The sequence below is a fragment of the Alosa alosa genome, chromosome 1 (genome assembly GCF_017589495.1).
Source record: "Alosa alosa isolate M-15738 ecotype Scorff River chromosome 1, AALO_Geno_1.1, whole genome shotgun sequence".
Lineage (NCBI taxonomy): Eukaryota > Metazoa > Chordata > Actinopteri > Clupeiformes > Clupeidae > Alosa > Alosa alosa.
Window position 1 is genome coordinate 38,639,059 of NC_063189.1, and position 17,098 is coordinate 38,656,156.

General features: G+C 38.7%; 4 protein-coding genes across 7 annotated transcripts; 3 read left to right on the forward strand and 1 right to left on the reverse strand.

The window, feature by feature from the left end:
- The first annotated feature begins 136 nt into the window (after positions 1-136).
- On the forward strand, positions 137-3,700 carry tmem59 (transmembrane protein 59). Its single transcript, XM_048251000.1, has 8 exons — positions 137-361; positions 765-870; positions 994-1,088; positions 1,238-1,390; positions 1,480-1,552; positions 1,648-1,774; positions 2,043-2,160; positions 2,962-3,700. Exons 1-8 carry the CDS (start codon positions 197-199, stop codon positions 3,112-3,114), a joined length of 990 nt encoding a protein of 329 aa, XP_048106957.1. The 5' UTR covers positions 137-196; the 3' UTR covers positions 3,115-3,700.
- Positions 3,701-3,909: 209 nt separating this feature from the next.
- Positions 3,910-6,325, forward strand: LOC125299811 (low-density lipoprotein receptor class A domain-containing protein 1-like). Its single transcript, XM_048251278.1, has 6 exons — positions 3,910-4,000; positions 4,114-4,162; positions 4,551-4,691; positions 5,285-5,422; positions 5,645-5,773; positions 5,945-6,325. Exons 1-6 carry the CDS (start codon positions 3,974-3,976, stop codon positions 6,091-6,093), a joined length of 633 nt encoding a protein of 210 aa, XP_048107235.1. The 5' UTR covers positions 3,910-3,973; the 3' UTR covers positions 6,094-6,325.
- Positions 6,326-6,405: 80 nt separating this feature from the next.
- lrrc42 (leucine rich repeat containing 42) lies at positions 6,406-8,702 on the reverse strand. 2 transcript variants are annotated; one of them, XM_048250916.1, is made up of 7 exons: positions 8,061-8,702; positions 7,827-7,958; positions 7,619-7,737; positions 7,335-7,420; positions 7,141-7,254; positions 6,946-7,024; positions 6,406-6,867 (listed from the first exon to the last, which is right to left on the reverse strand). In XM_048250916.1, the coding sequence occupies exons 1-7, from the start codon at positions 8,537-8,539 to the stop codon at positions 6,590-6,592; spliced, it is 1,287 nt and encodes a 428-aa protein (XP_048106873.1). In that variant the 5' UTR covers positions 8,540-8,702; the 3' UTR covers positions 6,406-6,589. The 2 variants fall into 2 exon arrangements, with proteins under 2 accessions (XP_048106873.1, XP_048106865.1); XM_048250908.1 differs by having other exon boundaries at positions 6,408-6,867; positions 7,619-7,740.
- A 229-nt stretch (positions 8,703-8,931) lies between these two features.
- On the forward strand, positions 8,932-16,316 carry yipf1 (Yip1 domain family, member 1). Of its 3 annotated transcripts, none has more exons than XM_048251063.1 (10): positions 8,932-9,010; positions 9,492-9,554; positions 9,647-9,804; positions 9,898-9,981; positions 10,113-10,200; positions 10,281-10,397; positions 10,960-11,126; positions 11,462-11,644; positions 15,242-15,350; positions 15,619-16,316. In XM_048251063.1, exons 2-9 carry the CDS (start codon positions 9,521-9,523, stop codon positions 15,329-15,331), a joined length of 921 nt encoding a protein of 306 aa, XP_048107020.1. In that variant the 5' UTR covers positions 8,932-9,010; positions 9,492-9,520; the 3' UTR covers positions 15,332-15,350; positions 15,619-16,316. The 3 variants fall into 3 exon arrangements, with proteins under 3 accessions (XP_048107020.1, XP_048107026.1, XP_048107032.1); XM_048251069.1 differs by having other exon boundaries at positions 8,951-8,985; XM_048251075.1 differs by lacking the exon at positions 8,932-9,010 and adding an exon at positions 9,058-9,230.
- The last annotated feature ends 782 nt before the right edge of the window (positions 16,317-17,098 follow it).

The window sequence follows — 17,098 nt, forward strand, 5'->3', positions numbered from 1 at the left end:
GAATACTGTAACATAATTGTTGCAATAAATAAAATAGCACAAGTTTATGTAGATGTTGCATTGCCTGAAAGGGGGAAACAAGCTAGCGTGCGAACACGCCAAATAGGGTGCCATATCTCGCGAGACCCAGCAAACAAAAGTGTATCGCTCAAGGAAGTGTGAACCTATCGTAGTAGTTAGCTGTTTTGCTAAAAAAATGGAAGCGATAGGTCCCTACAGAATAATGTTGGGGCTGCTTTTAACTTGCAGTTGCACACTGGCAGCGACCGCATCGTCCGATGCATTCGACGGAGTTTTGGGAAACACCGCCTCTTGCCACAAAACATGTCAGATGACCTATAGTTTGCATACTTATCCACGGGTATGTATGTATCATCAACAATGCTAACGGCTAGCTGGTCAGCTACAATAACCATCAGTCTATTCTACCACCTAGGTTCTATAACCGTTTGCTGTGGTTGTCATAATTTCCTCACGATTTGCTAAAATCGACTGAATGGACAATGTTATCCCTGATTATTGTGTTGCGTTGTATATTGTTATTTTGCTGCTTCACATGTCATGTTGAATCTCCCTTAGTTGCTAATAGTGCTAATAACATATAAACAGGAAGGATAATGACGACAATGGTGGTGTCGAGCCGAGAAGGGCAGCAGTCTCCACATTTTATCTTCCTGTTGCTGACAGCCATTAAAACGCGATTGTATTCTTGCATGGAAAGTGCAGCTGTGAGTAATGCACTACTGTTTGCCTTTATTTCGCAGGAGGAGGAACTATATGCCTGCCAGAGAGGTTGTCGTCTGTTTTCCATTTGTCAGTTTGTCGGAGACACTGAAGACCTCAATCAAACTAAATCAGAGTGCGAATCTGGTGAGACCATGCCTTGTACCTTTTGCTCTTTCCATGTTACATACGTCCCATGTATTACTGTAGTGCCTGGTGTTTTGGGACTGTTACATGAGAATGAATTGTTTGTTTTTCTAATCTTCATAGCTTGTCATGAGGCATATTCCCAGGCTGATGAACAGTATGCCTGTAATCTCGGATGTCAGAGCCAACTTCCTTTTGCTAAGATAAGGCAAGAACAGGTGAGTTCCTAACTCCTGCGCCTGCGTGTTAATGGAAGAATGTAAAAGCATGCCATAGTCCATGTTAATGATTTTGTAGTCAGTATGACATTCACTGAATTTTTACACGATTGTCACATCTTTGACCACATAAATTGCTTGCTTTGCAGCTTTTATCCATGATGCCAAGGATCCATCTACTCTACCCACTGACTTTAGTGAGAGGATTCTGGGATGACGTTATGAGCCAGGCTCATAACTTTATCATGTCATCCTGGACATTCTACCTCCAAGCAGATGATGGAAAAGTAGTTATTTTCCAGGTAATCATCAACCTAGGATTCACTCAAATTGTGTAGGGTAAGGTTGTCAACCTAAAGCTGGTTCTGATACGTTGTCTTCAATTCTACAGTCTGAGCCACAAGTTCAGTTTGTCCCTCAGCTCGAGTACCAGATGGAGGAGGAGGATGTACCACAGAACTCATGTATGTTCCTCTTATAAATATGTTTAATATGGATGGATAGCCTTAAATGTTAGTCTATATGGTATTTTAAATGCAACATATTTTCATTGTCGCAGACCAAGGATTGAGTAACCCTGTTTACAAAGACTACCATCGCAGCTACATTCAGGAGAGAGACAGAGATATGTTTGTGGACCGAGGCAACAGTGAGGATCAGTCTAGCCTGTTTGGCTGCCTGTCAAGGTTGGTTCACGGTGACATTTGAAGTGCACATAGTGGATGGGTTTTTAGGAAAAATTAGGAAATGTAAATGGCCACAGTGTTTAAATCACTTCCTTGTTTATGTGAACTCAGCTGAGATGTTATCATTTCAGATCTTATAATGCTTGAATTTCCCCTTGGGGATCAATAAAGTATCTATCTATCTATCTATCTATCTAATAGTTACAGATGTTGAATAAGATTCTAATTCCTTATGTTTGCTTTGAAATTATGACTTCTTTGATGGCAGGAACCCATGGCTTCCAGGCTGGATTCTGACCACCACTCTGGTTCTGTCAGTCCTGGTTCTGATTTGGATTTGCTGTGCCACAGTGGCTACTGCTGTTGACCAGTATGTCCCTGCTGAGGTAAGTCCATCATCACAAAAACCTAGATGACTATTGTTGATCACATTAACAGCAAACAAAGTTTTTGTGGCGTCTAAAGTCTTAACATTTATCTGTATGAATTTAAACCTTAAAAAGTCTTAAATACATTAAGATATTATGCACTAGTTCTTAAATACATGTAGGTATGTTTCAATTGTATTAACACTACTTCTACAGTGATCATTTATATTCTTTGGTGGCATAGATGATAGTTGTTCTGTATTATAGTTCTTTCTCTCAAAGATACAGATAGAACAATGTAGTACATCAATTTGGAACTGAGAACTGATATAAACTTTGCAGCCTGTATTTATTTGTTTTGCTAGTCATTCTCAGATTTACCTTTGTACTTTTTGCCGGTAAGGGCAACAATATCTTGTTTTGTATTGTGCACTTTTTAAGGTGTATTTTTGACTCCCCTTTTATGTCTGCAAGTCACCCAAGCTATTCACCATTGTTGTGAGCCAAACAAAAATGTAATAACAGCTTAACAGTATGATAACAGAACATAAACAGTATATAAACAGTTTTTGTCAAAGCCCGCCATGCTGTTGTTGGTGTATATAAGGCTGATGTTTGTATGTGTTATGATGTACATAGCCGATATGTAGGTTAGTTAGCTTGCAAAGTTTTGATAAAAACTCATAACTTCTTCATTCATAGGTTTTTCGATTTGTGTTGGGTTTGAATAAAAAAAAATGTGTGTAGACAATAGTTTGAGAAACTGATTTCAGAGATTAATCAAGATTTAACTACACATTTTTGTGTCTTTTGTTGTAGAAATTAAGCATCTATGGGGATATGGAGTTTATGAAAGACCAGAAGCTGACACCATACTCACCATCCTCTTTAGTGATCCTCACCTCTAATGGAGAAGAGATGGAGGCGGGACCCCTGCCATCCAAAGTCAACCTCAATCAGTCCAATATCTAGGAAAGGCAGCTTCATTTTCTGACAAATATTTGATAGGGTGGTATTTTAAAGAAAAGCAAAAATGAGTCCTATGATATTGGTCTTATTCTTAAGCAGTTTACATTTTCACTTGAAATTGCATTGATGGATTCTAGCACATTTTCTATGACTTTCTCCTAAGCATTTGAACTGCTCTAAGCAAAGGTACGGGGAGGATAATTGTATCTGTGTATTGGCATGATTGAAGCATTACACTGTCAATGATCCCTGTTTCACTACGTTTTTTTAAATCGCTTTACTTCTTTTTCGGAGGGGGGGGGTCTGAAAGATCCATTTAGAAACTGTTTTTTTCCCTGGATTAATATTGGTGTGTTAACTACGGTTTCGGTCCAAGAGGTGTTGTAGTTAATAGTGAGTTCCATATGGATTAACTCATGCTAAACCCATTCCCTGGTCTTAGGTGGTGTGTCTGGGATGACACGGGGTATATTGAGCTTCATGAGGAAATGTATAAACAGTAGCTAGCCCACCGTGTGATTACTGTTACACATAAGAATGGATGTTTGTAATTAAACTATGTGTCTCCCAAATAAAATTCTTTAAAATAGCTGGTGTGCTGGTACTAATTTGCCTGTAATCTTCCTAACAGTTGTCCTTGTTATGTCAAGGGACATGCTGTCATATCAAGGGCTTGCTGATGTATAAGAAGACATTCTTTGTTTACTTTTCTCTGTGGGTATGTCTAAGACAGCAAGACTATGATGTATCGAGTCTACAAGGTGGTTACTAGGTGACTGTCTGCAATCACAACATAGACTTCCATATTGATAACAGAACAGATACTCCTTAGTCATGAAGGGAGACTAACAACCTCTGAAAGATGAAATCCAGTCGAACTTATCCGCAGGTGAGATACTGACATGATAGATCATATCCTCTTTGAGAATGTTGATAGTGCAACTATTGAGCAACACTTTTGAACGTGAATGGATGCAGCATTCACTTCTGTCTCATCTCCAGAGGCGTGAAGCTCACCGGTCAGTTAGACCCACTGAAGCACTTGAGGAAGGTAAGATCTCTCCGGTCAGACCTATGCACTTAATTTGTATGTAATGAATTCAGTAAAAACACCAGTCCCCAAAAATACATTCATATGTAGGACTCATTCAAGACATGCACATTATCCTAACACTATATCCTTTTCTTTTTCTTTTTAATATGTTCTTTTTACAACATTTATTTTAATTTAATTAATTTTTATTTGACCTCCTATTCATTCAGTCTTATTTCCCCCCTCGATCTATTTTATTATTTAATTAATTACTATTATTACTGTTATTCTTTTTTCTTTTATTTTTAAGCACATTGAGTGACTGGGGCGGGACATGACCAAAGGAATTAGAAAACTAGCACAGGACATCATGCTTCAGCTAACATTGTTTTTGGATTCTGTCCAGACTGCTGTGGGGAGTGCTGCAGCTGTAGTTGTTGCAGCAGGAGAGCTGTCTGTGTGTCCACCCTGGTGCTGACTGGCCTAGCGCTGACCGCCACAGGTGTCGCTGTTGCCTTGTTCTTTGGCATCCCCAAACAGCCTCCTGGTGAGACACATAAGAGATCTGATTCATGTGCTATCACTGTATTACAAAGTACACAGAAAAGGTCAGGCACTGAAATAACAGTTAAATATAACGGCCCATTTATTTATTTGATTAAACAGATCATTCGGTTATATATTCGACTTAATCTTGGCACAAATCAGATGCCATGTTGGCTTAGAAATTAGTTTGTCTTGTAAAACTTAATTTAGTCTCTGTTTCAAGAATACCAAAAAGTGTTGCAACATATGAATGATGGAGGGTCTATGAACTGATTTATACTGATAAATCTGTAAAACTGATAAATAGAAATTATTTTCCTTGATAAGACCTTCATTAGTATAACATTTGGTGCTTATTTTCACTCTCTCTCTCACACACACACACAAAACATTTCCATCCCCAAAGTAAAAAAAATGTTCCTTCGTAGAGTTAGGTCATGACAAGAGAGAGACAGAGAGATTTGGGTGAATGTCGATGGAATGTGAGTGAATCAGTGTGTCTGTGTGCATATTTTTTCACACGTCCTTGGGGCTCTGAGATACTGCTATGCTCCAGGTATTCATATCTTGTTTTGTCCTGATAATTGTTTTCAGTTAGTCGTGAGTGCAGGACCCATCAGAATGGATCAGGCTTTCTCTGTGATGACCGAGTCACCTGTCTGCCGCCCTCACTCCTTTGTGATGGGGTTCATAACTGCCCCAGTGGGGCAGATGAGAGCAGACACATGTGCAGTTATGTTCAGAACTTTTCTTCTCTAATTAGGCCATATTTCTTCAAGGCTCATGTTATCATTTTGTGCCACCAATCTGGCTTGGTTAAAAATGGCTTCTAACTGTAGTCTCAGTTGAATTTAAATAAATATAATGTATCTATGACTATTAACTAAGCGTGACACTTGGGGGAAAAACACACTCTGCACCAGATATCTGATATACTGTCCATTTCCCTTGCAGGTGATCTGCCCAACAACCTCCCAAGCAACCTTGTGTTCCGATGTGGAAACTCGCACTTCTGGATTTTTGTAGATAAAAAGTGTAACCAAATAAATGACTGTGGGGATTGCTCAGATGAGATGGGCATCTGTGAGTATAAAACCCTATATATTAAATATACTTATAGATCAGTTATATTCAGAATTCTTTTAAAGTAATTTATTATGTTGTATATTTCTAATAAAACTTATATTTCTAAGAACACTGAAATATGAACTGAAATGCGAACTGTCATACATTACACATACTTTTGTTTCTTAGATGCAGATTGCCCACCCTGTGGATCACAATGGTGGACATGCACCCCAGTAGAATTCCAATATTGCTTGTGTGTCCCTCGCTCCTTATGTAAAGATGGTAGACAGAACTGCTACGACTGGTCAGATGAGTACTTATGCTCAGGTGACTAATAACCTTCACATATGTTAATGTAACTAATAACCTTCACATATGTTACATAATGAGGTCTAGTGTGAGGTGATATTATCAAGGATCATAGTGTATAACACATTGTCAATTACTAACACATTTTACAAAGTGAATTATAAAGAGATTCAGTAGTCAAGTATCATATTATTACAATGTACAGTACATTGCATTTGTACATTACAATTACATAGACTAGAGAAAGCACACAGCTGCATACCATTTTTTTTATTGTTGGTAATTTCTTTTGTGTTGTGTTTTCTTTCAAATTTGACTTTACATTTTGTAACTTAAATGTTTGTAAACTAATTTAGAGCATGTTAATGGCATTATATGAAAGTTATTATGATAAAACAGAAATGCAACTGTAAAATTCAAATGTTTTAATATAATCTGCTATGTTACTAATAAAAAAATCTAAGCACTGAAACTTAACCACAACGTCTTGTAAAAGTTAGACAAAGATCAATTATGGAGGTATTAGTAGCTGTTCAATAAGTCCAAGTCTTCAGCAGAAAATGAGGACACAGACTGGCGTTTTGAACTCTTGCTATTCACAACTGCCTTTTCATTCTCCATGGACCGTTTTCTTTTCATGCCTTTTTGTGCTGGCGTGTCTGTTTTGCTGTCCGCATCCACAGCGATTTCTTCTTGCAGTGCAGGTCTGTAAAACTGCAGCCTCAATATCACATCATCTGATTTGTTGCATAGCACGGGAGTGGAATTCAGAGTCTCTCGCACAAACCTCTCCCTTCCATCTAGAAGAGATTCCATGGATTATTAACTACTAACTACATTATCTTTGTTCTGTAATTGCAGTCGAATGTAATACTTACAAAAATGAAGAGCATTTGTCCTTGGTTTAATATCTTTCTCTGGTAATTTAGCACCATTCACTTCCCACTGGTTTACAACCTATAAATGGAATAAATGAACACTCACAACATGCACACACAACAACTGTCTACCATCGTACACAACTTAATCCTTCCATAAAAAAAATGATCAGTTTGCAGAAAATAAATGTATACCTCCTGTGCCCAGCCCTCTGTTTTACAGCAGGAGTGATTAAACACTGCCACTGGAGTGTCCGAGGGAACCAGTCTCATCTTACTCCATAGGAGCTTATTCAAGGACATTCCTGGCTGAGAATGATCATGAATTATATGATGCTTTGAGGAATGTCCAACTGAATGCAAAATGACTGCAGTTTTTTTTTTTTTACCTTGATAAGCGTTTCTGACAGGTCAAGGCCTTGTAATTTCCGAAAGCAAGCCAAGTATCCTACTGCCCTTTCAGAGATAGGATTGTCTACACAGAGAGAAAGCAAACGATTTCACATAGATATAGTCTGTGCTCAGATGAAAACAGGCATCCAGCATCATTAAGCCCAATGGAGGAATTGTCTGGAAGTCACCTGAAAAACTTTAACATGCAACATCAACATGAAATCGGATGCCATAGTGGAGAACTGCGGCTACATGAAAGCAAATGTTGGAAGTTACTTACAGCTTACGTCCAGCAGTTTGAGATTTTGAAGCCCTCTCTTCATCACCCTAACTGGTGCTGTTAGTTTCTGAAGGCCAGGGTCTGACAAACAATTTGCTCCCAATGACAACTGGGAGAGACTACTGCAAAAAAAAATATGAATAATGAAATAAAAATGAACTGCTTTGAATAAGAAATAGTCTCATACAGTATGTGGGAAAGATTATACCTGCCCAATTGATCAGATGTCAAATGTTCAAAGATTTCATGGCCATCTCCCAACTTGCATCCATGAAGGTCTAAGCACTGGAGGCTTTGAAATGTCTTGATTTCCTCCAACTTTTCAGACAGCAAAGAAAACCTTTAAAACAAAAAAAAGAGTATGGCGCATTAGGTCTCGAGCCTTTCGAATGTCCAACAGTATGCCAAAGGCCTAGAACAAGTGATACTACAACTAACCTACCTGTTTCTCAAACACAATGACCTAAGCACAAGATCCCCATAAGCTTCACAAAACACTTGCAGAGCCCTTAGACCAGTCTCCGAATTTGAGAATTTTTGCTTTTCTTCAGCAGCTGTAAATAGTCTGTCAGCCATTTGTTCAGGGAAACCAACTAGAGATTCAATGTGTTGGACATTATCAGCAATATAAAGCAAGCACGTATCAAATAAAGATTTTGCAGTATATCGCAAGCTGCCTTCACTGTTGTATGTGAAAACGAAGTGATCTTTCCTCTTAGAGGAAGAAGCAGTCACATTGTCTATACACAGTCGAACAGAAAAATCCTTCTCAAAGAGTCTTGTAGGTTTCCTTTTTACAGGTGGATATCCAGGCCATAGACTGTAAGATCCAGCCTCACGAGCATTGTTTACACAGTGGAGTTCACCTTTCTCTCTAACATAAATGGTCCCGTCGTGTACAACATCATCATTTGAATACATGTTAAAGTAGCCCAATGTAGCCTATAGGATGGAATAAAGTGCCGCGTTGAACCAAATCTGCATTAGCAGTGGATTATTAACATGTACATTATTGGAAAACCTTCCTTTGACTTCTCAGTTACAAACTACTCACTCGTCTGAAATTCAATTTGCACGAGTTTGGGTTTCTCGGGATGCAATCCCCGAAGACTACGTCAAAATAAAGGTTGCTTTGGGGAAACAATTATTTTTCCATTATGCATTATGAAAAACGCTTGACCAATTACATCCGCCATTGAGAACATACAGGCATGTTCAGTGTAAAAACACAATAAGGGGTTTCCTTTCCCTTGTAATTAAAAATAATAGTCTGTTAAACCCGAACCTTTATTCTGATAGATATGTAGGCCTATCGGATGTGACGTATATTGTTGTTAGCTGTCCTGCTGCTACTAGAGAGGATTGAGGTGGATTATTTGTCTATACATTTAGGTGGTTTAACTTACCATTAATTTCAACAAAACGGTGTCGCTTGTCATTATTGAATGGTTAACCAGTGTAAAAACTCGCATTATTAGCTGGGAATTTACTGTGTCATATTTGAACTCTGCTAGCTAATCATAACTTCCCTAGCATAACGTTAGCTAACAAAACTTTGATGTAGTTTCCAATTCCCTCTTGTAGCTATGGTTCCTGACAAACATCCTGGAAGGCATGTTTAGAGAAAGTACACACTTGCTTGAGATAGTTGTCTATGGTTCAGCAGTTCAACGGTGCAAGACATGTCATTATCATTAATAGGCTGTCGAGATTAGAAGCTAGCCTATCTATCTAACGTCATATCGTTTGTTTTCGAGCAGGAAAACAAACGACACTCATGTTTGTTGTACCAATCATGTGTAAAATAGTAGGTGTAACATGTCAAATAGGTAAGAAATAACGCTATTACTGTCATTTGCCCTTTTCCCAACAGTACCCGGCCATTTCTCCTTGGTGATCTAAATGGCGAACAATGATTTCTTGCTTCAATTTCAAGGTGAGTTCCTTAATTCACCTTTAGGTATGAATAATTAGACAGTGTGTACATATCCCATTTTCACTTCACTGATCTGACCTCTTGTTTCTTAGAATTTGATGAGGATGGAACCCTCCCTGGTAATACCAAGGATTCTACATCTGTGGACATGGATGGCATGGTGAAATCTCAAAAGCAAAACAAAACAACAGGATCTACTCCTTTTGGGGTGGAGAATGATGACCTTGACACAGATGATGACAAAGCAGAGGTGAGAAGAATGCAGACGAAAACTTTGAAATGTCAAAACACAGTGAGTGTGCGGGCCCCTTCTTAAAATATTTTGAAATGTGTTGTCTTTCAGCTGCTTTCCAGCGCAAAGTCTAAAAATGCACCATTCTGGACATTTGAATACTACCAAACATTTTTTGATGTGGACACACAAGAGGTAAGCTGTTCCATTCAGGTTTGTTCAAGAGTGTCGTCAAGGTTTGGCACAGCAATAGCTCACTTTCATATGCATGGATTCTTTACATTTACTATGGATTTTTACATTTACTGTGGATTTTCTGTAATCAGGTGAAGGAGAGAATATTTGGATCAGTACTTCCATGGCGGGGGAAAAACTTTGTCCGTCTACACATACGCAGTAATCCTGATCTTTATGGTGAGTGGATGTATTGGTTTAATTATTTATGGTTCATAATAGTATGTATACGTCTTAAAGGCTCATTCCTGTGCTTTTAGGACCCTTTTGGATTTGTGCTACCCTTGTGTTTGCCATTGCCATAAGTGGTAACATATCCACCTTTCTGAAGCACCATGGTAATCCACAGTATAAATATGTACCTGAGTTTCGTAAAGGTAAGTGTGAAGTGTCTTCAATAGCCTCTGGGTGCTGTGTTGCTGTTTGCCAATGTGATCATGGTGCGTAACATCTGGTCACAACTTTTATATAAGTTATACCCAACTTTTATCCAAGTTGTAATTAGTTGTACATACTACATAACTTAACATATCTCTTAACCCAGTGGTTATCAAAGTGTGGGGCAGGCCCCAGTGGAGAATAGACATGACAGGGTGGGGTGTGATGAAGAGGAGGATTTGTCTTCTTTTGTGCCTATCTTTATCAATGCCTTTATTTTTTGACAAAGAACATCATACATTCAAAATAAAATAGCCACAAACATAAGCAGGCCTACTTATCAATTAAAACAACACCAGATCAAGGGGACCGAGATGAGAAATGTAACTCTCTAGAAAGGTGGAACCACAATGTTAAAAAAATATTTTAAAGTTACCATTTTGCTGGGGTGATGGGGTCAGATGAGGCTTGAAAATTCCCCACCTCCAAAGTTTGTTGTATTGAAGCATCGGCCTACAGCTTTCTATATAAACCTTAAAAATGCATATATTTTTTATCCAGTTACCATGGCAGCCACAGCAATCTATACCTATGCCTGGCTTGTTCCATTGGCCCTCTGGGGTTTTCTCACATGGCGAAACAGCAAAGTGGTGAACTCTGTGACCTACACCTTTCTGGAGATCGTCTGTGTCTACGGTTATTCTCTGTCTATCTACATACCAGCTGTGGTGCGTATGACTAAAGCAATATTATGTAACAATTTTACCTAAACATAACTGCCTCAACATTTTTGATGGAGAATGGCGTCTGTCTTTGCAACCATGTGCTTGGAATGTCTGTAGATGTGCCTGGAATGTATGTAGCTTTAGGGAGCTGCAGATTAAAGGCTATAATTTTTTGTAATTCAGAGCCTTGTAGTACTATTTTTTAATGTGTTGGCCAATCTGACTCCTGGTTGGTATTACAGAATGATAAATTATGAATGGTATTTACTTTTGAACGGGTTTAATTATGTGGTGAGTCTACAAATATGTGAATATATGACATGTTCTAACTAAATTAGGTGCTGTGGATCATACCAAATGAAGGGGTCAGGTGGTTTTCCATTGTTGCGGCTCTCTGTCTCTCTGGATCAGTTCTTGTGATGACCTTTTGGCCTGCCATTCGAGATGACCACCGCCGAGTCGCCATTGCAATTATCGTGACTATTGTGGCTCTACACGTCCTCCTAGCAGTGGGTTGCAAGGTAAAAAAGACAAAAAAGAGATTCAGACATATGGAGTTTTGACAAAAAAGAGATTCAGACATATGGAGTTTTGTAACAAAAACTCACATCTTTTGTTTCAATGTAGTATTGCTTTCATATTGGTGCAATCTATCAAAATTAAGGGTTTTTTTCAAGGGCCCTATTTTGGCGATCAGAAACGGATGGTCAGAGGCGCAAAGTTTATAGACATTAAAAGCGTGGCCAGTCCACATTCACAAATGTAATGGTGTGATTTTGTGATCAAACACTGGGCGCAAAAGGGTTGTTCTTATGCCTTATGGCCTATCCCCGCTAGGCTGTCCTACATTGAAACCTATGACATTTTAATTAGAGACATGTTTGTAAAAAAGCTAACTTTACGCAGAAATGTCAGCTACGTTGTCTCAACAAGGAGCAAGGGGAGTGGAGGCCGTAGAATGCAGAGTTGGAAAAAATATGACAACAATTCACTGGCCTAGCATGAGGCACGAAAATATGTAGGCTATTTGGGCTCCGCTGTTCTGTATGTGCGACTAGTCTATTGTAGTAATGGAGAAAGAATCAAATAATCGTTTGTCACATACAACTAATTTATATTTATATTCATATTGTAACTGAGGCGACAAGGTTCAGATCAGTACATTTATTGGGTCAGGAGCGGGGAACACAGACAGGTCAAAACATCATTATAGAACACACAAGGCTCTAACACATGCACAATAGGCCTACACGAACGGGGTAGTCACATACAACACACAGGAATAAACACATGAGGTACAAACATTAACTGTAAAAAATAGGGTACAACCAAAGAAAGACTACACATGCTAACACACACCACAAGGTAAATGCAAATACAACTAGGCCTACTATAACCATTACACATTCACACATGGCATTATGGGAGTCCGATACAACGAGTCAAACGTACCGACAATTTTTTTGCAGTTTTGCAGTTGTTAAGCTAAGCATATACCTACAAAACATAGCCTAATAAATGCATGATGTCGATTGTCCTTTCAGTGACATTTCCACACTTTCTTCGAAGGGTGCACGCAACCTTAATCCCACTCCCTACTATGCAGCACACCTGGGACATAAATTACAAATCGATCAAAATGAGAAGCTTGGAATGTTCTGGTGATTTTTTTCTAGGTGCAGATCACTCCTTCAACATCACCATCTTGCTCCCTTTGATGAACACATAGGCTAGTAATTAGGCTATCCAGTCGGCAGTGGCAAAAAAATTGCTGTCAGCATGCAGTAGTGAATGTGGAGTGCTTGGTAGCCTCGCGTGCCTGGGTTTTCATTTTTTAACTTGAATAATGACCAATTGAAATGTACACTATTGAAATTCAAACCTTCATTGTATATTGGATTATTTTTTCCACAAAATGCTTCAATATTTGTGTTTTATTTTTCTCTGAAAAGTACTGTTTTAGGTAAAGGTCTTAAAATCCGTTTTTTGATCACTGTTTCAACCTTGAAAATCAAATGAACAGAAGGTACACGGACCGACAGACACGCTCTTACGAGGGTTTTCTACGATTCATCTGACGATCGCTCGTTTGATTTTTCCGACTGTTTCCCGAACATACTTGTAGCGTGAACGCGCGTGCACTGCTCTTAAAGGAAAATTCCGGAATTTAGCACTTTCTGGTTTGTTTTGGGTGAACTAGAGTGGTGGACACCGACATTTTGACGATTGGTCCTGTCTCGACCTTTCTGACAAGTTTTGAATCGCCTTTGACTAATCAGAGTGGCTGCCAGCAGGCATACTGTAGGCTACTCAAACATGTCCTAAAACAACCCATAACGTTCGTTTTCAAAACTGTGCAACTCACTGAGTGGTTAGTGGTGTTCGTTGATGTTTCAAAACAAGTAGCATAGCGAAATACAGTTTCTGTCGTGTTTTATTTGGCATTTTGTAAAATCTCATTGATTTCTGTTGGAAGACTCATTGCACGTTGATATTACTGCGCCACCGTCTATGCTTCAGGTTCAAATATTGAGCGGTTGTGAATAGTTCCACAATAGCAAATAAGACGGCTGGAAATCATGCATTGTGCCGATATATTTGCTTTTAATAATCAACGAACACCACTAACCACTCGGTGAGTTGCACAGTTTTGAAAACGAATGTTAAGGGTTGTTTTAGGACATGTTTGAGTAGCCTACAGTATGCCTGTTTGCAGCCACTCTGAGAAGTCAAAGGCGATTCAAAACGAGTCAGAAAAGTCGAGACAGGACCAATCATCAAAATTTCAGTGTTCACCACTCTAGTTCATCCAAAACAAACCAGAAAAGCGACTCAAAGTGCTAAATACCGGAATTTTCCTTTAAGATGCTCTTAAGGGGAGCTGTCCACGTTAATAGTTCTGAAATATCCTAATTTGACGTTGATGTCAGGTGGCCTCATCATAGGCTATAGGCCTACCGTTTAAACTTCGGATCTACACATTAATTCACACCAATACAAAAATAGTAACACTTTGACATCTGCATGTAAGCATCCCAAGTAGGTTATATAAGAAAGTGAGGAAATGTGTAGGCTTAGATTTTGATGCAGTACAGACTAAACCACATGTTGCTTTCTCTGCTTTTTACCTCATAGGCCTAATAAAATATAGCCTTCACTTAGCAAAGATAATGGCAAACTATTCTGGCAACGTCTCGTTTCATAACTTGATTGCATTTTTGTCCGCTTTTAATCAGATTATTATGACCATTAAATGTAGGCTATGCTATTTAATTTGCACGCTAAAATCTGATTAATCACAGGTAAACACAATAAAGAATGGGAACGTACGTTGGATTATGTATTCTAAGTTGTAATTTTGTTGTATGTCCTGTTGGTGACCTCAGTGAGAAGTACTGTTAAGATGCTCTTAGCCGGTAACGAAAACTCTGGAGCACTCGTAGATCTACGAGTGTTTTCACGACGCTCTTAAGCTACGATGGTTTCGGTAAACAGTCGGCAAATCTTAAGACGTTCGTAAGAGGGAATTTACAACGCTCTTAGGCTTAAGATGCTTTTGGGGAACTGGGCCCAGGCTTTTCTTGGTCAGTGGTAATGATTTTTAGAGGGTGTAAGATAGCGATTTTTGGATCATGCGCCAGACCACACCCCTGGGCACAAGGTTTTTATAAAAGTGGAGCGCATGGCGAAAAATTGACACTTTATTGAGTGTATGATAAGAATAAGACTTGCGGTGCCTTACGCCGGGTGCACAATAGGGCCCTAAATGTCAAGGCCTGTCTTAAGTGACCACAATCACATAGCCCACTGAGGCCAGTTGGCTTGTTGTGGCCACACGATGCTTGCATTTTGGTGCTTAGAGCTTGTGCGTGAAAGGATTATCCCAGAGAGGTGTCAAATTACGCCTTCCGTGAAGACAGGCATACTGTTATAAGCAGAAACACTGACCGATATTGTTGACTGACGTGGAAATGGCCCAGTTTGTCTTCTACCTAGATTTAATGTGCTACTATCATGTCCATTTGGATATCAGATGTCAGTGATTAGATTGATTTAATTAGTGAGCTGTGTGTGGTGGTGAAGAAATAAAGTAAACCTTATATTATGTCTTCCCCCAGGCATATTTCTTTAGCACACGGGAGTATGACAACACTTCCATCTTGGGGCAGAATGAAGAAATCAAGACAATCCCAACTAAGACAACTTAAATGTCAAATTCTGCTTGAGGTAAAGAATTTAGGAGATTAAACTTGACTTCTCAGCTCCATAGCTCTTGCAACCTCTCTGAAATCCATCTTTTCCTCTTAAGACCGAGTTTTTCCTTTAACTTATTAAATTCATGTTAGTGTGACATCTAATATTACAGTTGATGATTTCCTTTTGTCTTTTGATGATGTTTAATTATCTTGGTGTCCTGACATGCTAACACTTGAGATGAGACTTCCTCGACATGATTTCTCCTTCCAAAGCAAGTGTTATTCTTCTTTAATTGCAGGTTCTCCAGTTGCCTTATTACTAAGAATCAGGTTGCCGTGGTGATGAAGTCATTGTCGTCTGGATTTCATGCATACTCAGTGTCCTTGTTGAGCTTTGCCTGAACAGCCATTATTTGAGTGCTGGTAAGACTCTGCATTTGAGTGGACATGGCTAACAAAAGCACTACATTCTCAACGGCATTACTCACAGCCTGGTTAGTTGTTACTGAACAACCTGGGTTACATCGGGATGTGTCATTTGTTGTGCACAGTTTGGTTTCAAAATATTTATGTGATTACTGAACTTGATGGGTTCCTGGAGTAGGATATTCCAATTCTGCCATTCATTCTTTTTAAATATGTATATTTTTAATGGGTAGGCCACTGTATTTATACTGTGAGCCAAAGTAAAAACAATTAATCTAGAGATTGGTTTAAATTGCAGATCATTGTAAATTAAAAATAAGCATGGGTTTGTAACTGGTTTGTCATTGTTTGGGTGTTATGGATCATATCCATATCATGGAAAACTTTAGAAGGTGAACTACTAATGTTAAGCCAAAATTATAAATGTGTCTGGGCGGGCAGTCTTTTCTCTGCCTCGATACTTTCACAATACAACAATTATAGTTGTATAGTGTTTTTTTTTTTTTTAAAGGTCTTTACTTTTTAAATCCCTAATTTTGAATAAAGATTTATTACCGTGTTACAAAGTTAATATTTATGTCCACTTGTGTCATTGATTATTACACAAAACTGAGGTTTATATGAGCTCTTTTAGAATAAGGTGAAATTATGAATTATGTGCATTTCCACAGACCGCTTCCTTTGACACCTCTCTCTCTCTCCTACGGAAAGTGGCAGTCTTATATCTCTATAATGACAGGGCTCAATTCTAGGAATACCCGTTTCTAAGTTTCAATTTACAGTAAAAACATTCTCTGTAACAACATTCCATTCGTCAGTTTAGGCTTCAGTTTACAGTAAAAATAATCTAATAATCTTGTAACGACAATAACATGATTCACTGTAAGCTTATAGTCTCTAAATAAACCTGCCTAAACAAATGTAATTTTACTCCAGTACCCTTGCCTCTATAGGATGGCTTACAAATGTAAAGGAATGAATGTAACGGCATTATCTAGAGGGCCTAGTGAGTTGAGGTGTTTGTTCCTAGGACACCAGTCTGACTAATCTGGGTTGAAGGAATAAGACTGTAGATACAACGGCTTTATCGTCTGCATTGGATGCAATGGACAGTGTGGTATAGTTTGGCTAAAATGCAAAACTACTGTTTCCAAGACACAGCATTCACAGTGTAGCCAGGACTGCCTAACTTTTGCAATTAAGAAAATAGAAAAATTGTGTCACTTGAAACTGTGTCAACTTTTGGTGCGCCCTAATTAATGGTCATCCTAGCCAAAGCTTAGAATTACACCTGTGCTGGCGCTCTGGTTGACAACCTCAGAAGAGGAATGTCAAATGCTGAAGTCACTGCTG

Coding starts and splice junctions, on each gene's coding strand:
- tmem59 (XM_048251000.1), top strand. CDS start 197: ATGGAAGCGATAGGTCCCTACAGAATAATGTTGGGGCTGCTTTTAACT. Junction 362..764: donor GTTTGCATACTTATCCACGG/GTATGTATGTAT, acceptor TTTATTTCGCAG/GAGGAGGAACTATATGCCTG. Junction 1,775..2,042: donor CTGTTTGGCTGCCTGTCAAG/GTTGGTTCACGG, acceptor CTTTGATGGCAG/GAACCCATGGCTTCCAGGCT.
- LOC125299811 (XM_048251278.1), top strand. CDS start 3,974: ATGAAATCCAGTCGAACTTATCCGCAG. Junction 4,001..4,113: donor CCAGTCGAACTTATCCGCAG/GTGAGATACTGA, acceptor TCTCATCTCCAG/AGGCGTGAAGCTCACCGGTC. Junction 4,163..4,550: donor CACTGAAGCACTTGAGGAAG/GTAAGATCTCTC, acceptor GATTCTGTCCAG/ACTGCTGTGGGGAGTGCTGC.
- lrrc42 (XM_048250908.1), bottom strand. CDS start 8,539: ATGTATTCAAATGATGATGTTGTACACGACGGGACCATTTATGTTAGA. Junction 7,421..7,618: donor CAAACTGCTGGACGTAAGCT/GTAAGTAACTTC, acceptor CTCTCTGTGTAG/ACAATCCTATCTCTGAAAGG. Junction 7,255..7,334: donor TGTCAGAAACGCTTATCAAG/GTAAAAAAAAAA, acceptor GATCATTCTCAG/CCAGGAATGTCCTTGAATAA.
- yipf1 (XM_048251063.1), top strand. CDS start 9,521: ATGGCGAACAATGATTTCTTGCTTCAATTTCAAG. Junction 9,805..9,897: donor CAGATGATGACAAAGCAGAG/GTGAGAAGAATG, acceptor GTTGTCTTTCAG/CTGCTTTCCAGCGCAAAGTC. Junction 9,982..10,112: donor TTGATGTGGACACACAAGAG/GTAAGCTGTTCC, acceptor TTCTGTAATCAG/GTGAAGGAGAGAATATTTGG.